This window comes from Trematomus bernacchii, unplaced genomic scaffold (assembly GCF_902827165.1).
Source record: "Trematomus bernacchii unplaced genomic scaffold, fTreBer1.1, whole genome shotgun sequence".
NCBI lineage: Eukaryota > Metazoa > Chordata > Actinopteri > Perciformes > Nototheniidae > Trematomus > Trematomus bernacchii.
The window spans coordinates 13974406-13993580 of record NW_022987727.1 but is presented as its reverse complement, the minus strand read 5'-3'; the positions used below and the strand labels follow the sequence as shown (position 1 = coordinate 13993580).

Below are 19175 nucleotides of genomic sequence, written 5' to 3'. Positions count from 1 at the left end.
GCCAAAACACATGCAAAAGAAGAAACATGTCTACCAACTTGAGAACACGTGTAGCATTTAGAAAGAATCACCAACTTGATGAAACATGGGCAGCGTTTACTAAAAGTGAAACACTGAGAGAAGCTCAAAACACAACAGTAACAGGGACACTAAAAAGTGATGCACACATCTGGGACTGGGAACGGAGGGCTTGGTGAGCGGGGATTATAAAGTTACTGGGGAACTGTCACTGGAATGGACGCTTATTTTAATAATGTGATTACTTCTGATAATAATGCAGATATGCTGTAGGCTAGCTTGCTAACGTAGCTAACCTGGTCATTTTAATTAAAGCCTACTGACAAAATACTTACAACTATGAAACAGACCAACACTGCAACAGTGACGGTTGGCCAACTTTATAATCCCTGAACGTAGACCCACGCTGTGCATCACTTTTTAGTGTCCCCGTTTTCCGTTGTGTTTTGAGCTTCTTGCAGTTTTTTTGTATTTGCAGCGTTTTGCGATTGCAGTGCTTTGTATTTGCATCGCTTTCAGTTAACCATGTGCATGTTTCGTAAGGTTGGTGAAGTTGGTTTGCATGTGTTTTGGCAGATTTGGGGTTATATCATCGTTTGTGAACCTGCAGCGTGGTTCTCCTTAGGAAGTGTTTTGGGCTGTTGCCACTGTTGGTCAGATTCTCCTGATTGTCTTCATAAAAGTGTTACTTTTTTATTAATGGATTTTATTCTAACTGCTTCTCTTGAGAATAACTATTCAGAGTTTTTTCTCTTCCCTTCCCACTTTCTGTTTAGCCCAGCAGAAGCCAAGGCCTGCCCTTGGCCTTGATGTTGACCTTTGACCCTTTGCCTCTGCTGACCTCCACCCTCAGTGACCGAGTTCGAGCGACTCCTGGGAGGCCCTGACAGCCGTGTTGTTTTTCATCATTAGCAGATTCACGCTGGCCTTTCAGATGCACCCTCCTCCCCCAAAACACCCACGCACACACACAAACCTTCCCCTTACTATTAAACATAATGCAATCACACACACTCAGAACAGTAAGGGCCCACCCACCAAGGAAGCAAGGTCAGTACAGAAAACATAATGGGTTCACTGTGTGTGTGTGTGTGTGTGTGTGTGTGTGTGTGTGTGTGTGTGTGTGTGTGTGTGTGTGTATTTTGGGGTGGAGGATTGTGAAACAGTGGCAGAGAGATTGTGAAGGGGGTCGGGGAGTTAGCAGGAAGAGCCAGTGATAGGGAGCATCCATCCATCACAAGGGATGAACAAGAAGCTGTTTATAAACACTCTATACTGGGAATTTTTTAATGAGATGATTTCAGTTCCTAAAAGCAGGGCAGAGGGGGTCTCAGAGGTTGGCAGTTCAAATCCCTAGTGCAACCAACAAGCCTCATCCTGGGAAATGTCATGGGGAATTTTTTGATATTTTCAATTCTGACGTACGTCGGGACATGTAGCCTAAAAACACTATTGTTCCCTGGCCTACCTTTTCATGTATTCCCAATTATTGCCCATAAAATGTCTGTTAATGATTCTCCTTCTCAATGACACTTTTTTTCTTTCTGAAAGTAGAAAAAAGAGGATCTTTGGTCGGGTTCCCACATGTCCAACTAAAACACACATCAAGAGCAGCTGTCTGTTTACTCTGTGTGTGTGTTTGTGTGTGTATGAGGTTTGAGTCTGGGCTGGACTACAAAAAAGTGAGAGAGTTGGACAAAAGGGAGAGGACATCGGGACGCTCGGGCGCATTAGGAAGGCTTCCATCATCAACGGTGAGTCCACAATCCAGATAACTGCAACATAAACAGAATTGTTCATAAAATATTACAATGAAGTTTTATATTTGTATTTCTTTCTGCTGTACTGATTTCAACGCTCAATTGCCATTTCAATGCAATTCCAGCCAGGCTAGATCTGCAATGCATTTCATTACAGAACGTACTCATGATGGCCAGTTGAGCATGCTGCATTTAGGTCTGTTGCAACTACCATATAACAATTTACATTCCTACTCATGATAGCCAAATAACCCCCCCCCCCCCCACCACACTCGCTAACATACGCTCAGACATAAGCTATCGACTTTACTCATGAACACAGAGGCCACTTGTAAAGTGAGCGTTGGTTTCCTGCGAGGATCAGTAAACAATCCGGGCCGTTATCGAGCTGCAGCTGCCAGCCAGAAGCTCTCTGATAAAGAGGAGCTGGTTTCATGACAAAAAAAAACAGGATTTATGATGTGTTGAATTTATCTTCAGAGTGTTTCAGGAGTAATGAGTTTAAGTTACTTAAGTTTCCAGAGTTCCAGAGTTTTAAACGTTGCTGTATTTCTCTGGTGTTCACCTCATCATTGTGTCTTTGTGTTGAGGAATTTTTCCACAGAAACAAAACTAATTCAACTAAAGCGCCAGAGTCTAATTGAACTAACCGTGCCCTAAAAATATTTCCCTCCACTTCCTGCTCTTTTTTTTATGACACTCCTCATGTCATCTTCAGGCTTGTGTCCAACAGTGTGACACCTCAATAAGATCCATGGTGACATTTGCACACTCTCAGATATTGTCCCCATCGTTTAGTGTCACTCCCAGCTCTGCTGCCTGCACTCTACTCCCAGAGGTCGGAGTCAGCTTGTTGTGCCTCCTCCTCACATTTTGGGACACAACATCGCTATTAACTGGGAATTAAGAGCCTCTACTTTAGCAATTCATTTTTTGCATTCATCAAGATTTTTTTAGCATTATCAAGAAACCTAGAATGGATCTGGGGCCGCCCTCCACCAAGGCCAAGTGCTCTATCTCACAATATGTTAGTAAAGTTATTGTATCTGTCCATAATTGACCACTCCAAACTGTAATGGGTTACTCCCTGGTCCATGCTACACCCTTCAAACAAGTATGAGGAAATATATGCCATTACCATTCCTTTTATCCAAATCAAAGAACTAACCAAATTGAGAAATCTCCTCCATGCCAGGTAATTTAAATAAAATCAAACAACCTGGTTCTAACTAGAATAAAGTGAGTTGATGTTAAGTCATTGGTAGTTATACATTTTTAAGGCCATGCTAAAACTGCTAACGACGCTGGTGATTCCCTGATGTTTCCTAAAAATATCTCAACAACCTTTTGATGACTTGGCATTAGATTTGGTCAACATATTATAACGTTCAAGGTTCCCAGAGGATGAATCCTACAGACCCCCTGACTTTTCTTCTGGCGCACAAATGCATGCCCCCCTTTTTGTGATAACTTTGATGGTCAACTGACTTTTCCTCTGGTGCCATCACAAGGACTGATTTTTAATTTACGCAATACTTTTTACATTTATGAATGGTAATACCTGCAGAAATGATTACATTCCCATGATCTAAAGCTGTACTTAGTGTTGAGTGCTAATTAGCAGAGGTGGGAGTAAGTCCTACATGTGCAAGTCATGAGCAAGTCTCAAGTCTTGACCTACAAGTATCAAGCAAGTCCCAAGTCACTGTGGTGAGAGTCAAGCAAGTCAAGTCAAGTCATTGCTCAGGTCAAGTCAAGTCAAGTCAAGTCATACGAAATTCTGATGAATAAGCCCGGTTTCCGCATTTAAATCAGTTAAAAGACAGTGGTTATGAAAATGGATTCAACCCACACTATGATCTTCATTACATACACAGTTAATCATTTGAAATCGAATTTCAAGAAAAGTCAAGTCAAGTCTTTTATCAATGTTAGTCAAGCAAGTCTCAAGTAAAAAAATATGCGACTCGAGTCTGACTCGAGTCCCCACCTCTGCTAATTAGAAAATGTTAGCATGCTAATGTGCTAACTAAGATGGTGGAAACAAAACTATGTCAACTTTGTCAATGTTGGACAGTTTGGCTATCATGTTGATGTTCAGCTCAAGGCTGTGATGTATTCAGTATAGGCCTATACATAGACCGAAATATCAGTAGTCTAGTAGAATTACAACACTGAGAAACAGAATAATAACATTACATCAATAAAGCATTGAATTGCTCCTGTATTGCTGTTTACCTTTATCTTAATGTAATCCAAAGTATTATATCAATGTAGTTATTAGACATTTGATTCGTCACCATGTGTGTTAAATTCATCCAATCAGTTTGTTTTCGACACATTTAAGCTTGTTTACTTCTTTCTCCCTCTCTTAGTTTGTGTTTTTCGCTGACAGAACAATTTATTGATCGTCGAGCACTGTAGTCACATGTGTACCAGTTTACCCTTTGGACACAATCTTTAGAGGAATGACACGGTGCAGTTAGCAACCGAATTCCACTGAGATCGATCGTGATTACTACATTGAAGGCTGCAGTTTCAGTGGGCCTTCTCACCCCCCCTGCTCTCCCCCGGTAGTTCCTGGCTCCCATAATGAGTCAGTGAAAGCCATGATATGAGGGTGGGAGTACGCCGTTAATCCTCAGTAAGCATGCTGCATGTCAAACAGGCCTGCTCACAGATTTACAGGACAGCGTAGAGGTCTCTCCCCTGTCTCTCCTCTGGTGGTTCAGGCCTCGACTCCTCTCGCTCTGCCCCAGCCTGGTTAACTGTCTGAGGGGGAGGCGGAGGTCCCCGAGCCCCTTAAATCTAAATGCTGTCCAATATTAACTGCAGCACAAACAGAACAGCGGTAAACAAAAGAGCAGAGTAAACACACTCCCGTAGGCTTAGAGGACACACACACACACACACACGCACACACACACGCACACGCACACGCACATGCACACACACACACACACACACACACACACACACACACACACACACACACACACACACACACACACACACACACACACACACACACACAAGCGCATTAATGGGATAGTTCAGAATATCTTAAAGTGGTGTTGTATTAGATAGCTACGAATCCCAACCAAGGTATTAAAGGGGTCCTATTCAACTTTTTGTGTTTTACTTTCCTGTACTGTTTTTTATAGTTTTTTTGCGTGTAAATTGTCTGCAAATGCAGATTTACTTCCATAATTTATTGACATCACTATGTACCACTCGTGCTGCTATTGGCTAGTGCTTCAACACTGTACGTACGTGATAGGCTAAGTGGCGGGACATCTCCAACACATCTCAAAGCGGTTGACCAATCACAACCAAACCTCTCAATTAACCAATCAGAGCAGACTGGGCTCTGGTTTCAGACAGAGGGTGAAAAAAGTGGCTGCAGCACAGGCAGTATGAGAAAAATAAAGACCTTTTGAACATTAAAGGATGTTAACGTGTCACAGTAGAGCACAAAATGCAAATATGAAGCTGAAAATGAGCAAATGAAGGCCCCTTTGAGTACAGTAGAACAGGAGTACCAGCACATTAGGCAATTTACTGTTCTTTAGGAAACCCTGAAAAAGCTATACAAATCTATTATAATTCAAGTTAACACTATTACAAATATTTTCAATGTTTTACCTTGCTGACTGGGCGCAAGGGAACTTAAGCCTTACGTGTGTCCCTTAAAATCCAACAGAATTCATTGAAAAAACAGTAATTTTAGCAGACCTTATTATTGCAGCAACATCCGTGTTCTGCGAGGTGAAGTTTCAGGTTTTATCAAAGGAGTCTGATGGCTTTCAAGAGAGAATTAAGGCAAAGTAAAGTGGTGAAAATATTGAAAGTTTAAAGCACATTTAAACTGATATTGATATTTCAGGTGACTGACTATGTTCTGCTTCTGCTCCTCTTTACAGCAGTAGGCTACATTGCTTTGCTCAGCGCTGGTGCTCCTGTCTGTTTTTCCAAACTGGGGACATGCCAACTCTCATCCTACCTCATAAAATACATAAAATTATCCAAACCATCCCTTTAAGACTTGTAACTTTTAACAATTGTTTTAATGACGTAAATGATTGTATGTGTCATCAGATTAAATTGACAAAATGTTCGCCTAGGCCAGCTGTTGCACTCGGATACATCCAATTAGGCCAAACCTTCACACACTCTGCCCATGAGGGATATGTCTCCCTCCATGCATCCCTGCAGCCTCTTAAGTCTCTGCCAGGTTTAGCTGTTTGGACCAAAGTCCCATCCCTGTCATCCTGGGTGTCCCTTTCGTCTACCCCCCTGGGGGGTGGTTAAGACCTCCTCCAGCACATCATCCACCACAGACCTCAGCCTCAGCTGCACTCGTCCTCTCTGCTTTTTTTAAAAATAGGCTGGGATATCAGTGTGGACAGCTTAGAGACCTGGACACATCTTGGGGATTGAGGAATGTCTCCCAGATCCTTCATATCTGTGTGAATCCTCCGAGTAATTGTCTGTGTGTTTGTGTCCATGCATGTGTGTGTGTGTGTGTGTGTGTGTGTGTGTGTGTGTGTGTGTGTGTGTGTGTGTGTGTGTGTGTGTGTGTGTGTGTGTGTGTGTGTGTGGAGATAGGTCCCGTATTACTAGCTGGAGAGAGGCTCTTCTGTCCAGATGAGAGAGTGGACCGAGTTGGACATGAGTTTTTCGGCAGGGGGCTTTCTCTCCGCCTCGGATGGTTACTGCTCCACAGAGCCGCTCCAGTACTATGGTGAGTCCTCAGTGACACTTCTCTCCCTCCCTCCTGACTTTATTTTATTTTGCCTTTTACTTTCTCTTCTCCCTCTACTTCCGCTTTTTTCTGCTCTTTTAAAACAAAGTATGTGAAATAGAAACTCTTACAATAATAGATAAGACACTGAAGATGGACTAATTAGGATCTCTTAGTTAGACTGTTGCCGTTTTGACACTGGAAACAGGAAACACTGGATATGCTGTCATGCTTCTAAATGTGTTGTGTGCTATCAATGTAACATTTTTAATGCAAAATACTTCCAGTGTTATCGGTCCATGTTCAATTAATTCAAATGAAGTTGTGTCATTGGTAGTTATAGACTTATCTGAACTATCAACAGATGCATCCTCTGTTTTATACTGTTGTCATTTGCTCTCTAACTGCAGATAGTTTTGGTTGAAATGCTCTTTGTTCTTTAGGTATTTACTGTGAATAAATAAATGTTCTATAACCACATTTATAAAAAAAAAAACACATCTCATCTGTAATGTGCCCATGCCCCTTTGCCCCTGGTTAATCCACAGACCATAGTTTGTATAGGGACTATTTCTTCAGTGGAATGTAGTACCCATTAAAATGAAATAAAACAACAAACTGTGAGTGAATTGACCCTAGTCTAAACTGTGAAAATAAAAATATTATGTTACTGAACAACATTAATGGCCATTTACAATTTATGGTATCAGAGGTGAGATGTCATTTGTTCTACATCTCAGAAAAATTTACTTTTTTTAAACATGTGTTGGCTGATTTTGACTTATAGTCCCACGATGTAAAATTTGAACGATGAAAATATCCATTCTTCTTCTCAGAAATGAAAGATTGACCTCATAGGCAAATCCATTAATTAAATCATTACACTCAGGGTTTTACTGCTTCATCTTGTTCTTGTATGACTAGGGGGCAACCTCCAGGGGAGAAGTGAAACATTTGGGGTGCATAAAAGCTGCCTTCTATCAACAGGGGCAAGTCAACCGGTTGGAAGAAAAAGTCAAATTGAATAGAAGTCTATGAGAAAATGACCCAAGTTGTAGGGTGACCAGGTGACAACAAATCACATGTGGGACAAAGAGTGTGTTTGTGTGGGACAATGCGGGACATGCTACTGCGATGGTAACGTTAAGTAGTACAATATGACCTCCATCTAACCCTAACAAATTAAAATGTCTATTGAAACTATAGCCTATAAATATTAATTACATTGTTTGCACAAACTATGAAGTAAAGAGCTTAAAAACATTCAGTTTGAATGGACCTGGTCACCCTACCAACTTCTCACTTGATGTTTTTACTTCAGTATATCATTTCCTAAAAAAGTGTCAAATTCGAAAGCTTTAACCACAAACCAATGAGGGACGTCACGGTGACTTGAGCTTATGGTGGCTAATGTTAGCTTACATTTGCAAACTACGGGTAGATATTGCTGTAAAACAGTCTGCTGACATTGTGAATGTTTTTCTACTTTTGTATTTCTACTGTAACATCACATTGGCTCATTTAACATCATACTGTGATTGTCACAAAGTGTTGATTTAAATAAGTGGTTAATTATTTTGTTGCACAATGAGGACGTGACTGCTCTCTCACAGTTGATGAATGAACACCAAGCATTTATTTACCGCCTTTGAGAACTTGCTGACATGAGGAGAATAGTTTTTGAGGAGGTTCAGCCGGTGTGCATCAGAGGATCTATTTATACTGACATGTATCATCAACAAGTCCCCCTGTTGTCTCCCCTCCCGGACCTCGGAGCAGAGGGAGGCGGGGGGCTATGGGGGGTCGCTTGCTGGTGTTGTTTTGCTCCCTGGTGTGCGTGGGATGGAAGGGAGGCTGAGGAGTGTTTAGACAGTGTTCAAATGGTTTACAAACAGTGTGGAGCACAGCTCTGTCACATGCAGAGAAACCAAGGACCCCCCCAACCGTGGTCCACACAGTCTGCTGAAGACAGGAAACATCTGGAGAGAGAACGACAGAGAGGACAAAAGGAAGGAGTGAGGGGGGGGTGGTGACAATTACTCAGGACAAGGGTGTTGATCACTAAATACACTGGTTTCTACTTCTACTCTCATCTGTCTTTTTATACAAACACTGGGGTCTCAAATCTGAACATTTTAAAGACTGTATCAGTTATTAATCTTCTTAAAGTCAAGGTTGAATACTGATGTCGCTGAGACAGTACCAGCCCCTATTTCTTTTGGACCTGGATGGATCGTAAGGGTGATGCTGGCTGTGTTTTGTGAGAAAGTTTCACCAAACATCTTGTGGATATGGGAGACAATATTTCATGTGTTTGGGTGATGAGGAGATAAGCCGGGAACATGGGATGTGTTTTTTCTGAAAACGCTGCAACTACAAGAGAGCGAGATATATCAGAAGTCTAACTGAGACTCGATATTAGAGGGTCAGGAAAATAACCCTGATTCGGACATCGCGACCTTTGTCAGTTTTGCCATATTGCTGCTAAACCCTTCGTTAATACAGTTGGGAACCATAATTGGGGCGGGAGAGCAAAAGGTTTCGATTAAACAGAAAATATTTTTTTAAAAGGCTAAACCCTAACAAATGGCAATTTAAGCTGAATATTTTGTTGGATAAAACCATGTTTTGTATTTGAATTTGACAGAGGTGGGTACATTTACTCAAGTACTGTACTTAAGTAACATTTTGAGGTACTTTACTTGAGTATTTCTATTTTATGCTACTTTGTACTTTTACTCCACTACATTCATTTAATACATTTATTTAATTTGCAGATTTGGATGAATGATGTGAAATATAATCAACCCTTAAATCAGTCAAAGTAATTAAAACTAGCTGCACCTGTACCAGCTTTGATAACACTTTAATGCATCAATAGATATAAAACATATCATATATATTATTCTGAAATGGGCCAATCTGCAGAATGAGTGCTTTTACTTTTGCTACTTTAAGTATAATTTGATGCTAATACTTTTGTACTTTTACTTGAGTAACATTTTGAATGCCGGACTTTTACTTACTTTTACAGAGTATACTGTGGTACTTCTACTTTTACTCAGAGTACTTTTCCACCATTTAAAAAAAAAAGTTGCATACAATAATTGGAATGTTTTTTAGGAAAGCTACTGCAGATGTTATTATTGTCCCTCAAGCCATACTAGAGACTTGACATGATTTTGACCATTATTACGTTTACATCTGGCTCCTGTGATTCAATCACTTATCACCTTAGCTTAAAAAAGCTCAATGGAGTGTTGGATGGTTTCCCTGTCAAAGTTTAAAGGCACACGTTGACCCTAATTTGACCCCACATTATCAGATTGACATTAGCCCTCATCTTCCCACATGTTCAATCATTTGAACCTCTATCTCCAGCAGTCCTGAGACTCCTGACAGTCAGCTGGCTCTCTGTTGAATCGGCTCCTAACAGATCCCACAGTCGTCCTGGTCCAGCTGCTCTTTCAGAGGCTGCCAGTGGTCACACATGTTTTCTCAAAGGAGACAGGACGAGCAGAAAGCAAGCTGCTGATCCACACTCAAAGACGTTTCAGCCCGTCACAACACTGAACAACCACGACAGGGCTGGATGAAACCTCCCAAAAAGGGGATCAAAAAATCCTAAATGGCACTGGGAGCTCTCAGCTGCATCCTGTTGCGGAAAGTTCAAAAGATTTCGAAAGATTTTTATTATTTCCCCAAAGAGCCATAGAAGCAGTGAAGTCACACAAGTCACGTAAGAATACATTCCTATGACGCACTTTGTAAAGGCGTTTAGTTGACGCTTGAAATGTTCATTCATGACTCTGTTCCTGCACGTTCTCGCCCTTTTCTTTGTTGTTTTCAGTATGAGTGACCCGTTTGAACTGTTTATGGTGTTGACCAGATTCCACATTTAAGAGGGACACCTGTTGGATCGTGAGGCTCCTTATGTTTGTTTTATCCAGCTCTCTGAATGCTTGCAGTTTGACTAGAAAGTAGTAGCTTCTCTTTGAACAGAAAACTCAAGCAAGAGCACATTTACACCCTACTGTCGTCCCTTCACTGGCTTCCTTTATTTTAAGGATTGATTTTAAGTCTTTATTGTTTGCCGACAAATCGATAGCTGGCTGGCTCCAACCTGACCTCTCTCTGACCTTTTGCAACCACATCAAGGTCACTCAGGTCTGCTGACCAGTTATTTCTGGTTGTGCAAGATCATGATTGAAGCGCAGGGGAGGTCTCTCCCTAGACTCTGAAGAGAGTTACCTCTGCGTGTAAGGCTGGCTATACACTGCCTAATGTTTTAACCCTGTCAATACAGACATACGTATTCCTTGGGTTTACAGTATGTGCTGCCTTATCACCTTTATTATAATGGTCATGGTTCTGTTTGTCATATTTGTAAGGTTGGTTTGTCTGTCTTTCAGCAGGAAAACAGGAAACACTAGTAGGTGAGGGTGTGGGAAGGAGCCTAGAAATAACTCATTACATTTTAGAACAGATGTAACTCATGGGCCAGATGCACACAATCTTTTTGTCCTTTTAGAAATGGCCTCAGACCTTCTCGTTCTTTATTTAAATGTAACTAGTCTTTTGTCTTAAAGTGGTCACTGTGTGTTTCATTTGATATTTTCCAAGGGATTCTTTTATTTTTTGGTTTTGGCCATAACTGAAAGTTCCTTTACATGTGGTCTTTAAATGTCAGATCAGGCTGCCTAAAAATGGTTGCTAGCGTCCTTGCTGGAAAAACTGAATCAGATCACAAAGATAAAAACAAAATACCAAGAGCCTCATTTGAGTTTGCAGCTTTACGAAGTTGATTCATTTCTAAAACTTTCTTTTTCCATGTCAGACATGCTGGCGGACCCTATGGGCTACCCCCTGCAGGACCCTGACCTCCAGCTGCTCCCTTACAGCCAACAACAGTACAGCCCTGCCAACCTGCCTTTCTCCCTCTATGGCTCTCCACCTTCCTCCACCTCCTCTCCCTCCTCTTCCTCTTCCTCCTCACAGCCCTGCCACCTCCCCTACCACTACAGTCATCATTGTCTGGAGGCCCCCTGTGACCCCAGCCCGGAGCCCCACTGCAGGGGCCTCGCTCAGGGGCTCGGAGCGGTGGGACTGCCCCTGGGGCGGAGGACGCGGGTGGGGTGTGGAGGGAAGGGCAGAGGCCAGGAGGAGCTGTGTGTGGTGTGTGGAGACAAAGCGTCAGGGTATCACTACAACGCTCTGACCTGCGAGGGGTGTAAAGGTAGTTCTCACTTTTTTATGCTGTTTTTTTATTTTTCTGAAAGGTTTTTTTTTTTAACCTCGCCCTCTTTCCTTGTCTTGACTTGCAGGTTTCTTTAGGCGTAGTGTAACCAAAAAGGCGGTGTATCACTGTAAGAGTGGCGGTGGCTGTGAGATGGACATGTACATGAGGAGGAAGTGCCAAGACTGTCGGCTCAGGAAGTGCCGCGCTGTGGGAATGCTGGCTGAGTGTAAGCAAGCACCATTGCCCTTTTAATATGTGAAATTAAATATTCAACTTTATGTTATAAAAGAAAGAAAATAATGTATATATCATCCTTAAACAATATGTTTTTATTTAACTCAAAATGCCCATTTTCTTCTCAGGCCTTCTGACGGAGGTGCAGTGCCAGTCCAAGCGGCTGAGGAAAGGAGGGAAGGGCAGAGGACAGGAGGAAGAGGAGAGCCCAGAGAGCAGGAGGGTCAGCTCCACCAGCAGGCTACCTGGACAGGTAGAGAGCAGGACTCACTCTGATTGGATGGTTGCCATTTCTTTTCATGCCAGCTTCATAGCCCTACGGATCACAGTGTTGATCTGTCAATTGGAGAATTCTGGTCCAGACTGAAATTGGGCAACAGTTCCTGGAGGGACTGCTATGCCACTTTGTATAGACAGAGAATCCCCAGAGAATATATAATACTGACTTTGGTTAACCCCTTTCTTACTTTCTTTCTTTACATTTTGGAATTCAAACTCCTAAAAGCTCCTAAAAGAAGTCTATATCATTTTTGTAGCCAAAATGCTCCGATCCTTAAGAACCATTCCATTGGAAACTTTTTAAATGGTTTGATCCCATGGCCATTGCAACAAATATCCATGCATTATATTGTATAGTGCTTTGATCTTGAGTCCTGGCTTCATAATTGTATAGTTGTTGTTACTGTTTTCCATCGGATTCATTTTTTTATTTTTCATGTCGAAATTGATCTGATGGAAAACGGCCATAAGCAGTCTTGCTCATTGATTCACAAAATGTGCCTACAACGGCCTGATACATAAGCATAGAAGCCACAGGCAGAAAAGCTATGGCTCTTGGCAAATGTATATTGTTTCAGAGTATTTCCTCAAATTGCCCAGCCCCTGTTGGTTAAACAGTCGGATTGTCATATGTTATTTAGTTGTCAAATGATCAGGTTGGTTGTTTGTTAAGTGGTTGGTTGCCTGTCGAAAACATCATTGGTTATTTAAATGGTTCAAAATATGATTTTTTTTAAGGTTTGAGTATATTTTTTAAGGTTTGAGTATATTTGGTCAACATGTTGTTTTGTTACATCTCTAAGTGGTTTGTTGGATAGGTAATTTGATGAATTTGATTAATCAAATATCAGTTGTATAGCAGGTTGGATGATCAAGCACACCTGTATAAGACAATGGTAAACTCCCCTTCCCCTTAAGGTGGTCAGATTTAGCTATTTCGTTAATGGTCATTTGTTAACTTTGTTATTGCTCCAGGCTTTGTCTGCCAGTTTAACCCGAGAACAGAAGTACATTGTGGACCGGTTGGCGGAGGCCCATCCACTGTACAGAGCACAGGACACCAGCGACTGCAGGGTGGGTCACACATATGTGGAACAATCATTTGTACATCTGAAAGCTAAAAGAGATACATTCTTCATGTTGGTTGATCTTTTGCTCTGTACTCAGTTTGAATGGCCATGTACAGAAGAAATGGAGGGCTTGTCTGATTTCATATCTCCCCACATGCAAAGACTGCTACAGTTTGCCAGAACAGTGCCAGGTAAGGTGGAGAACATCTATATAAAGTATATTTTAATACTATAAATACATATGTTTATAATATTAATATAGTCTCTTATTAATGGGAAATATTCTCAAAGGAAAAGGACACTGAAATATCAAAGAGTTTAGTAGGAATTTATCACATTCTGTAAAAAATGATACAATCCTGTAACCATCAAACACACAAAATCCACATTTAAAAACAAATCATGATGTTCCCCTCACAGGTTTTGATCTCCTGGATTTTTCGGACCAGAGATCTCTGTTGTCTGTCTCTTCATTGGAGGTCATGTTCCTGCTCTCCGCTCAGCTGTTCTCCCACAACCCAGCATGCCCCAGTCCAGGTGAACAAAGACCAACACACACACCTCTATGATTCCCACTTGTTGAGAGTTCAGTCTACGGAAGCCCCGAGGGACAAAACAAGGATTTTTTAAAATTGAAACGGGGGAAATAAAGTTATTTTACTTGAATCTAGTTAAAAAGTGACTTGTTTATATGATTTGAGCGAAAACAGATTGGATAAAAGATTGGCTGGTGACATTTTTTAATTGTCAGGATTCTTTTATTAAGCGTTTGTCGTTGTAATACTCATTTTGTTATGTTAACTAACTTTAAGTTGTTCTTTGGCAAGGAATGCATTTGAATAAGCATTAATTAGCCGTAAGCATTACCTCAAAAGACAAATGGACAATGAAACTAGCCGTTAGTGTTACCAAGGTTATGGTGGTGTACTTCAGCCGCCTCTGCGCGAAAGGAGCATTACTTTCAACACATAAACCTGGCAAAACATTTATATATAAACATACTAGGGCTGCACGATATTGAAAAAAACTGACATTGCGATATTTTTTTCCCCTGCGATATATATTGCGTTTTTTTTAACTATATTTAACCGGATGAAGGATTTTAGTCACGGACGTCTGGATCTTAACTGGTTGACTCATCATACCTTAAGTCATGATCTAACATGTCATGATAATGCATGTTGCTTACCCTCAAATAAGGGGGTTCATCTGTGAATGAAGAAGAGAAGAACCTTTTTGTATCCAAAATAGTTCCAGATGGCAGATGTTGCTTTTCTTTTTGGAAGTAAATCTTCATTTTCGCCGGTATTGTCCTCCTGTGCCTCGCTCATTTTTTACCGGTGTTTTGATGGCCTGCAAACTAGCAGGACGGGGCCTGCTGTGATCTGATCAAGAATGATTGTGATTGGTGGTTTGCTGTACATGCAGAGCCTGCATGTCACTCACTCAAGTACCCCTGACATGAGAGCCGCGCAAGTTTTACTTTTGTAGCAAGCAGCAAAATAATTGTAACATGTCGTGTTTGAGTTAATTTACCTACTTAATATCGCACAAAAAAAATATTGATAAAAGAAATTAATAAAATCGCACGTCCCTGCGATATGAATATCGCGCATGCGCATATCGCGGTTATCGCCATGACACGATATATCGTTCAGCCCTAAAACATACCACCAAGATGATCTTGGAAAAACCCTTTTATTTCCCCATAAAAACAGAAATGACAACAATCAGACTAAAGAAATAGAAAAAATAAATGTTCATAGCTTTGTGGCTTCCAAACACTTCATTGAAAAATATTGACTATTTTTCTCTTTCATCAGCCCTGCAGATTTTTAGTATGTCATCACACAACTGGCTGAGAAATGTAGAGTCAAAGGAAAACTTCCACAGTAGGATGCTGCCAGTCAACTCAGGTACATGCAGACATACACTCACTCAGAAAACATCTTAAAGGTTGGAAATTAAATACAGTTAAAAAAATAAACAATATCCCATTTCCTGGTGTGAACAGGATGCAGTGAGGATCTCCTCGGGCCCGTTCTCAACTTCTTCCACAGCATGGCAGCGCTGCGGGTGACGGAGGCTGAGTACTCCCTGCTCACTGCGACAGCTCTGCTCTGCTCAGGTCAGACCAGAAACTCCCTCTGAAGGAAACTCTGGGATTTTAGCCTTTGCAGACCATTTACATGCACACACTATAAGGAAGGGAAAACCCAAAAGCATACAAGCGCCTCTTTAAGTCTGTAGGATACATTTTGTAAGCTCTGCCATTCCACAACACTTAATTCAGAGTAGTATTTTGATCATAATTTTTTTCGCCTCCTATGATTTGCACACTGTCAATATTTTTGCGATTTTGATGACATTCTAATTGCTAACACAAATTATAATAATTAAAATGAAGTGAAAATAAAACCTTCCTTTACCAGCTGCAACTTTAAAAATGATTACATTAAAGGTGGGGTAGGTAATTTTGGAGAAACCAGCTCGAGTGCGCTAGAATTTGAAAATACACAACCGGAAAAAATCTGCCACTTCCTTACAGAGCCCCTCCTCCAACACACACGAACGCGCACATGACCAATAAGGGCACGAGATAAGTTTGTGCACAGCCGGCTAAAATGATTGGTCGTGCTTTTTACAGTACTACGGCTTCCACAGATGACATTTTTTTATGGATTTTTTGTCAAAGCACTTAAGATATTCATTGCTATCGGGATGTTAAGAGCATTCCATGGAATACAACAAAAAGTGTATCTCGAGCCAGTTTCTCAAACTTACCTATCCCACCTTTAATGCATCACTTCTATTATACAATATTTATTTATTTATTAATCATAGGGTTTTTAATTCAGAATTGAATACTTTTACTTCTGTTTGTTTATATACATTTTGATCCAAATACTTTTTGAATGCAGGACTTTTACTATATTCTTTAAATTCAATTTGAAAAGGTCCAAGTACTTCTTCCACAACTGGTGACCGTAGACTTCATCAAGGCCTAAAATGGCTCTGCTGCTATTTTAAAAGCCTCAAAACTCACAACTGGGAAAAATACAAATTTGTACCACAGGCTAAGTTAAGCTGTGGTACACATTTGTATTTTCCCCATTCAGTAGCTGTTTGGCATCTTTAATGAATCAGACAGATTTATGTTTAGGTCTTATTAACTGGCACCTCTCTGTCCTGCAGACCGAGCTTCCCTGCAGGCTGCCAGCTGTGTTGAGAAAATGCAGGAAATGATCCTGGACCTGCTGTCCAGAGTGTGTGGGGCCCAGGCTGGAGCTGCGCGAGGGGGACCACAGCGGTTTGGCCGCCTGCTGGGCAGACTGACGGAGCTACGGACCCTCCGTCACAACTACCTCCTCCTGACGAGACAGCAGCTCAGACAATAACTGGGAGGACATGGTGGAACAAGGGAAAAACAGCAACACAATTGCTGTAAGAGCTGGGCAATTTTACAAAAACATTTGGGAAATTCCAAGGTTTTATCTGATATTGATAAGTCTGTATTGGATTATATGGCCTCAACAACAAATCTTTGACCATTTGCTCAGCGGACAATAGTCCAGCTTTCATTGAATTGAAGAAAGCTTTTGATGGGACTGAGATGTTTGCGGACTGCTAATTTGTTTGGACAAATATATTTTATAGGTACTTTTATAATTGGTGTATGCAGCTTACATGTAATTGTTATTCACTATGCTGTTGTAAAATAAAACCAAAAGTTTGAGTGAAACCCAGGACTAAATGGACAATACTTTCTCCAGACCTGTTGGCTCTTTCAAACATTATAATCAAAAGGTAAGACAAAATGTATACTGAAGTATGTCAGAAAATGGAATTGCTGTCGGGAAAAATAAATGAAGTCATTGTGTATTATGTTAATAAATATGCAAAAACGTAATAGCATAGTTTTTCAAAAAACATGTCAAAGTATAGTGCATCAGAAGAAAAAGAGGAAATTAAGTGTGTGTTAGGTTGAAAATTAAAATGTAAAAAGACGACATAACAAAGTATGTCTTAAATATCAGAAAATACCATATAGTATGTTGAAAATATTAAAAAAAACAAGATAGTGTAGTTTGTGAAAACATTTCAAAAACAAAAACGTATAGAATGGCAAAAATATCAGTCATTTAAAAAAATGTAATAAATAAGTAATGGGATAGTACGTATAATAATTATATAATAGCTTTTGTCTAGACATGTCTTTCTTTCAAAACAATGAAATGTATAGGTATTTTTATAACTGTTGTACAGAGCTAACTTGCAGTTACAGTACTGTTTGAGATGTCTGTGTGAATCATTGTTTGTAAAGTATTTACAGTATTTAAATATCTAACAAGTGATTATAATTGAATAATGAAAGAGTGTGAACTGATCCCACGTTTGCTTTTTTTTTTAAATAATAAAAAGACTGCAGTTAAGTATCCCAAAAGGTTTTAATAGAGCATTTATTTCCCAAATATGGAAATACTGTTTTAGACAACATATTTGGTGAGCAGGTAAAATATGCAGGTAGTACTACAAGCTTATAAGGTGTATCTTTCCATTTGATAAAATGGGGCTCTGGACAATAAATAGAATCTTCTGGGGGTCAGTGGTGAATGATGGCGGGGGGTCTTGAGTAAAATCATCGTTAACAACAAACCAAACATGATCTAATCTGTTAAAATGTTGACTGCATTTCTTTAAAAAACTCACTCTGTTGTTTTAAATAAGATTTAATTCTCAAAGTTCATCAATATATCTTTATTTCTATAATTCTGTCATCCATAAATAAATTATTTCTCTCTGTATCAAAAAGAGAATTCAGATTTAAAGAACAATGGCTCATTGTGTTGTATGCTCTCAATGTACACACAAACACAGCACAATGACATGACGTAAAGACGAGCGAAGCACACTGCAGCACGTCAGGAATTATTTCATCTCCGCAAATATACGCAGCCTCGCTTTGCCCCTGTGGCTTGATTGAAATACGCATTTTAAAAACAGCAACATTACATTAAATCGGGCCTGATAAAACACATACATATGTACACAAAGTGTGCCTTAATAATATACAAGTGTCTTTGTAAAAGATTCAAATGTAAAAAGCTATTGTATAAAAGATGGCAGTGATCCATTCATACGTCTTCTATAAATATGTCAAATCTCTTTTCCTGACAATTTGATTCCTTGGCAGTAGCATGATACAAAATAGAGGGGAATTATTTTACATTTGATCCACCACACATCTAGGTGGAGTAAGCAGATACCTCGATACGTCCCTGAACAGGGTTTAACGCTTACTGACGCAGCAACGCAGGACCTAAAGGGAACTTCACCCCCCCCGACAGGAAGGCAAACACCACCGCTGTGTGTGTGTGTCACACACACTTGTGGTTTGGTACGACAGTCCAGGACTCTGTGCTGTGGCGACCTCTTCAGATCGCAGTGTGAATACAGATTCCACTTGAGTAGGCCCACCTGCTGCTTTAAGACCAAGGGGAGATGCATAGTGTCTGACTGGGCTTTAAGGGCTCAGCGCGCCCCCTACAGGTAGTTGGAGGCCACGAAGCCGTGGCTGTGGCTGACCCGGCTCTGGTGGATCATGGCGCGGTCGTACGCCACCTGGACAGACTTGCGGATGCTGGTTTTGCGGCCCTCCATTATCCGCAGCTTGTCCGCTGTGTCGTCCACACCCAGGGGTGTAACCTTGTCACGTTGCAGCCACTGCCTATAGGACCAGAGACACAGGTTGATGATGTCACTGCTTTGGACCCATTGCATGCTGATCCTTGTGTTTAATGTAAAGATGTACAGAAAAACTATACAGATAT

At 40.7% G+C, this 19175-nt stretch overlaps 2 protein-coding genes across 3 annotated transcripts in view; one reads left to right on the top strand and one right to left on the bottom strand.

The window, feature by feature from the left end:
* Nucleotides 1-1718: 1718 nt before the first annotated feature.
* Nucleotides 1719-18340, top strand: nr1h5 (nuclear receptor subfamily 1, group H, member 5). 2 transcript variants are annotated; one of them, XM_034144967.1, is made up of 11 exons: nt 1719-1772; nt 6387-6522; nt 11360-11758; nt 11847-11987; nt 12124-12248; nt 13250-13348; nt 13442-13535; nt 13765-13881; nt 15168-15260; nt 15359-15472; nt 16540-18340. In XM_034144967.1, exons 2-11 carry the CDS (start codon nt 6426-6428, stop codon nt 16740-16742), a joined length of 1482 nt encoding a protein of 493 aa, XP_034000858.1. In that variant the 5' UTR covers nt 1719-1772; nt 6387-6425; the 3' UTR covers nt 16743-18340. The 2 variants fall into 2 exon arrangements, with proteins under 2 accessions (XP_034000858.1, XP_034000859.1); XM_034144968.1 differs by lacking the exon at nt 1719-1772 and having other exon boundaries at nt 6378-6522.
* brpf3b (bromodomain and PHD finger containing, 3b) overlaps nt 18059-19175 on the bottom strand; it is a 13470-nt gene continuing 12353 nt past the window's right edge. The window contains exon 13 of the mRNA XM_034144966.1: nt 18059-19072. Within this exon, the coding sequence (XP_034000857.1) occupies nt 18889-19072 (184 nt within the window). The 3' untranslated portion in view covers nt 18059-18888. The remainder of the gene's footprint in view (nt 19073-19175) is intronic.

What these genes read in the sequence shown, in the direction of transcription:
- nr1h5 (XM_034144967.1), top strand. Translation starts at nt 6,426, where the DNA reads ATGAGAGAGTGGACCGAGTTGGACATGAGTTTTTCGGCAGGGGGCTTT. An exon ending in GACCTGCGAGGGGTGTAAAG is followed by an intron (nt 11,759 to 11,846) that starts GTAGTTCTCACT and finishes CTTGACTTGCAG; the next exon opens with GTTTCTTTAGGCGTAGTGTA. An exon ending in GACAGCTCTGCTCTGCTCAG is followed by an intron (nt 15,473 to 16,539) that starts GTCAGACCAGAA and finishes TCTGTCCTGCAG; the next exon opens with ACCGAGCTTCCCTGCAGGCT.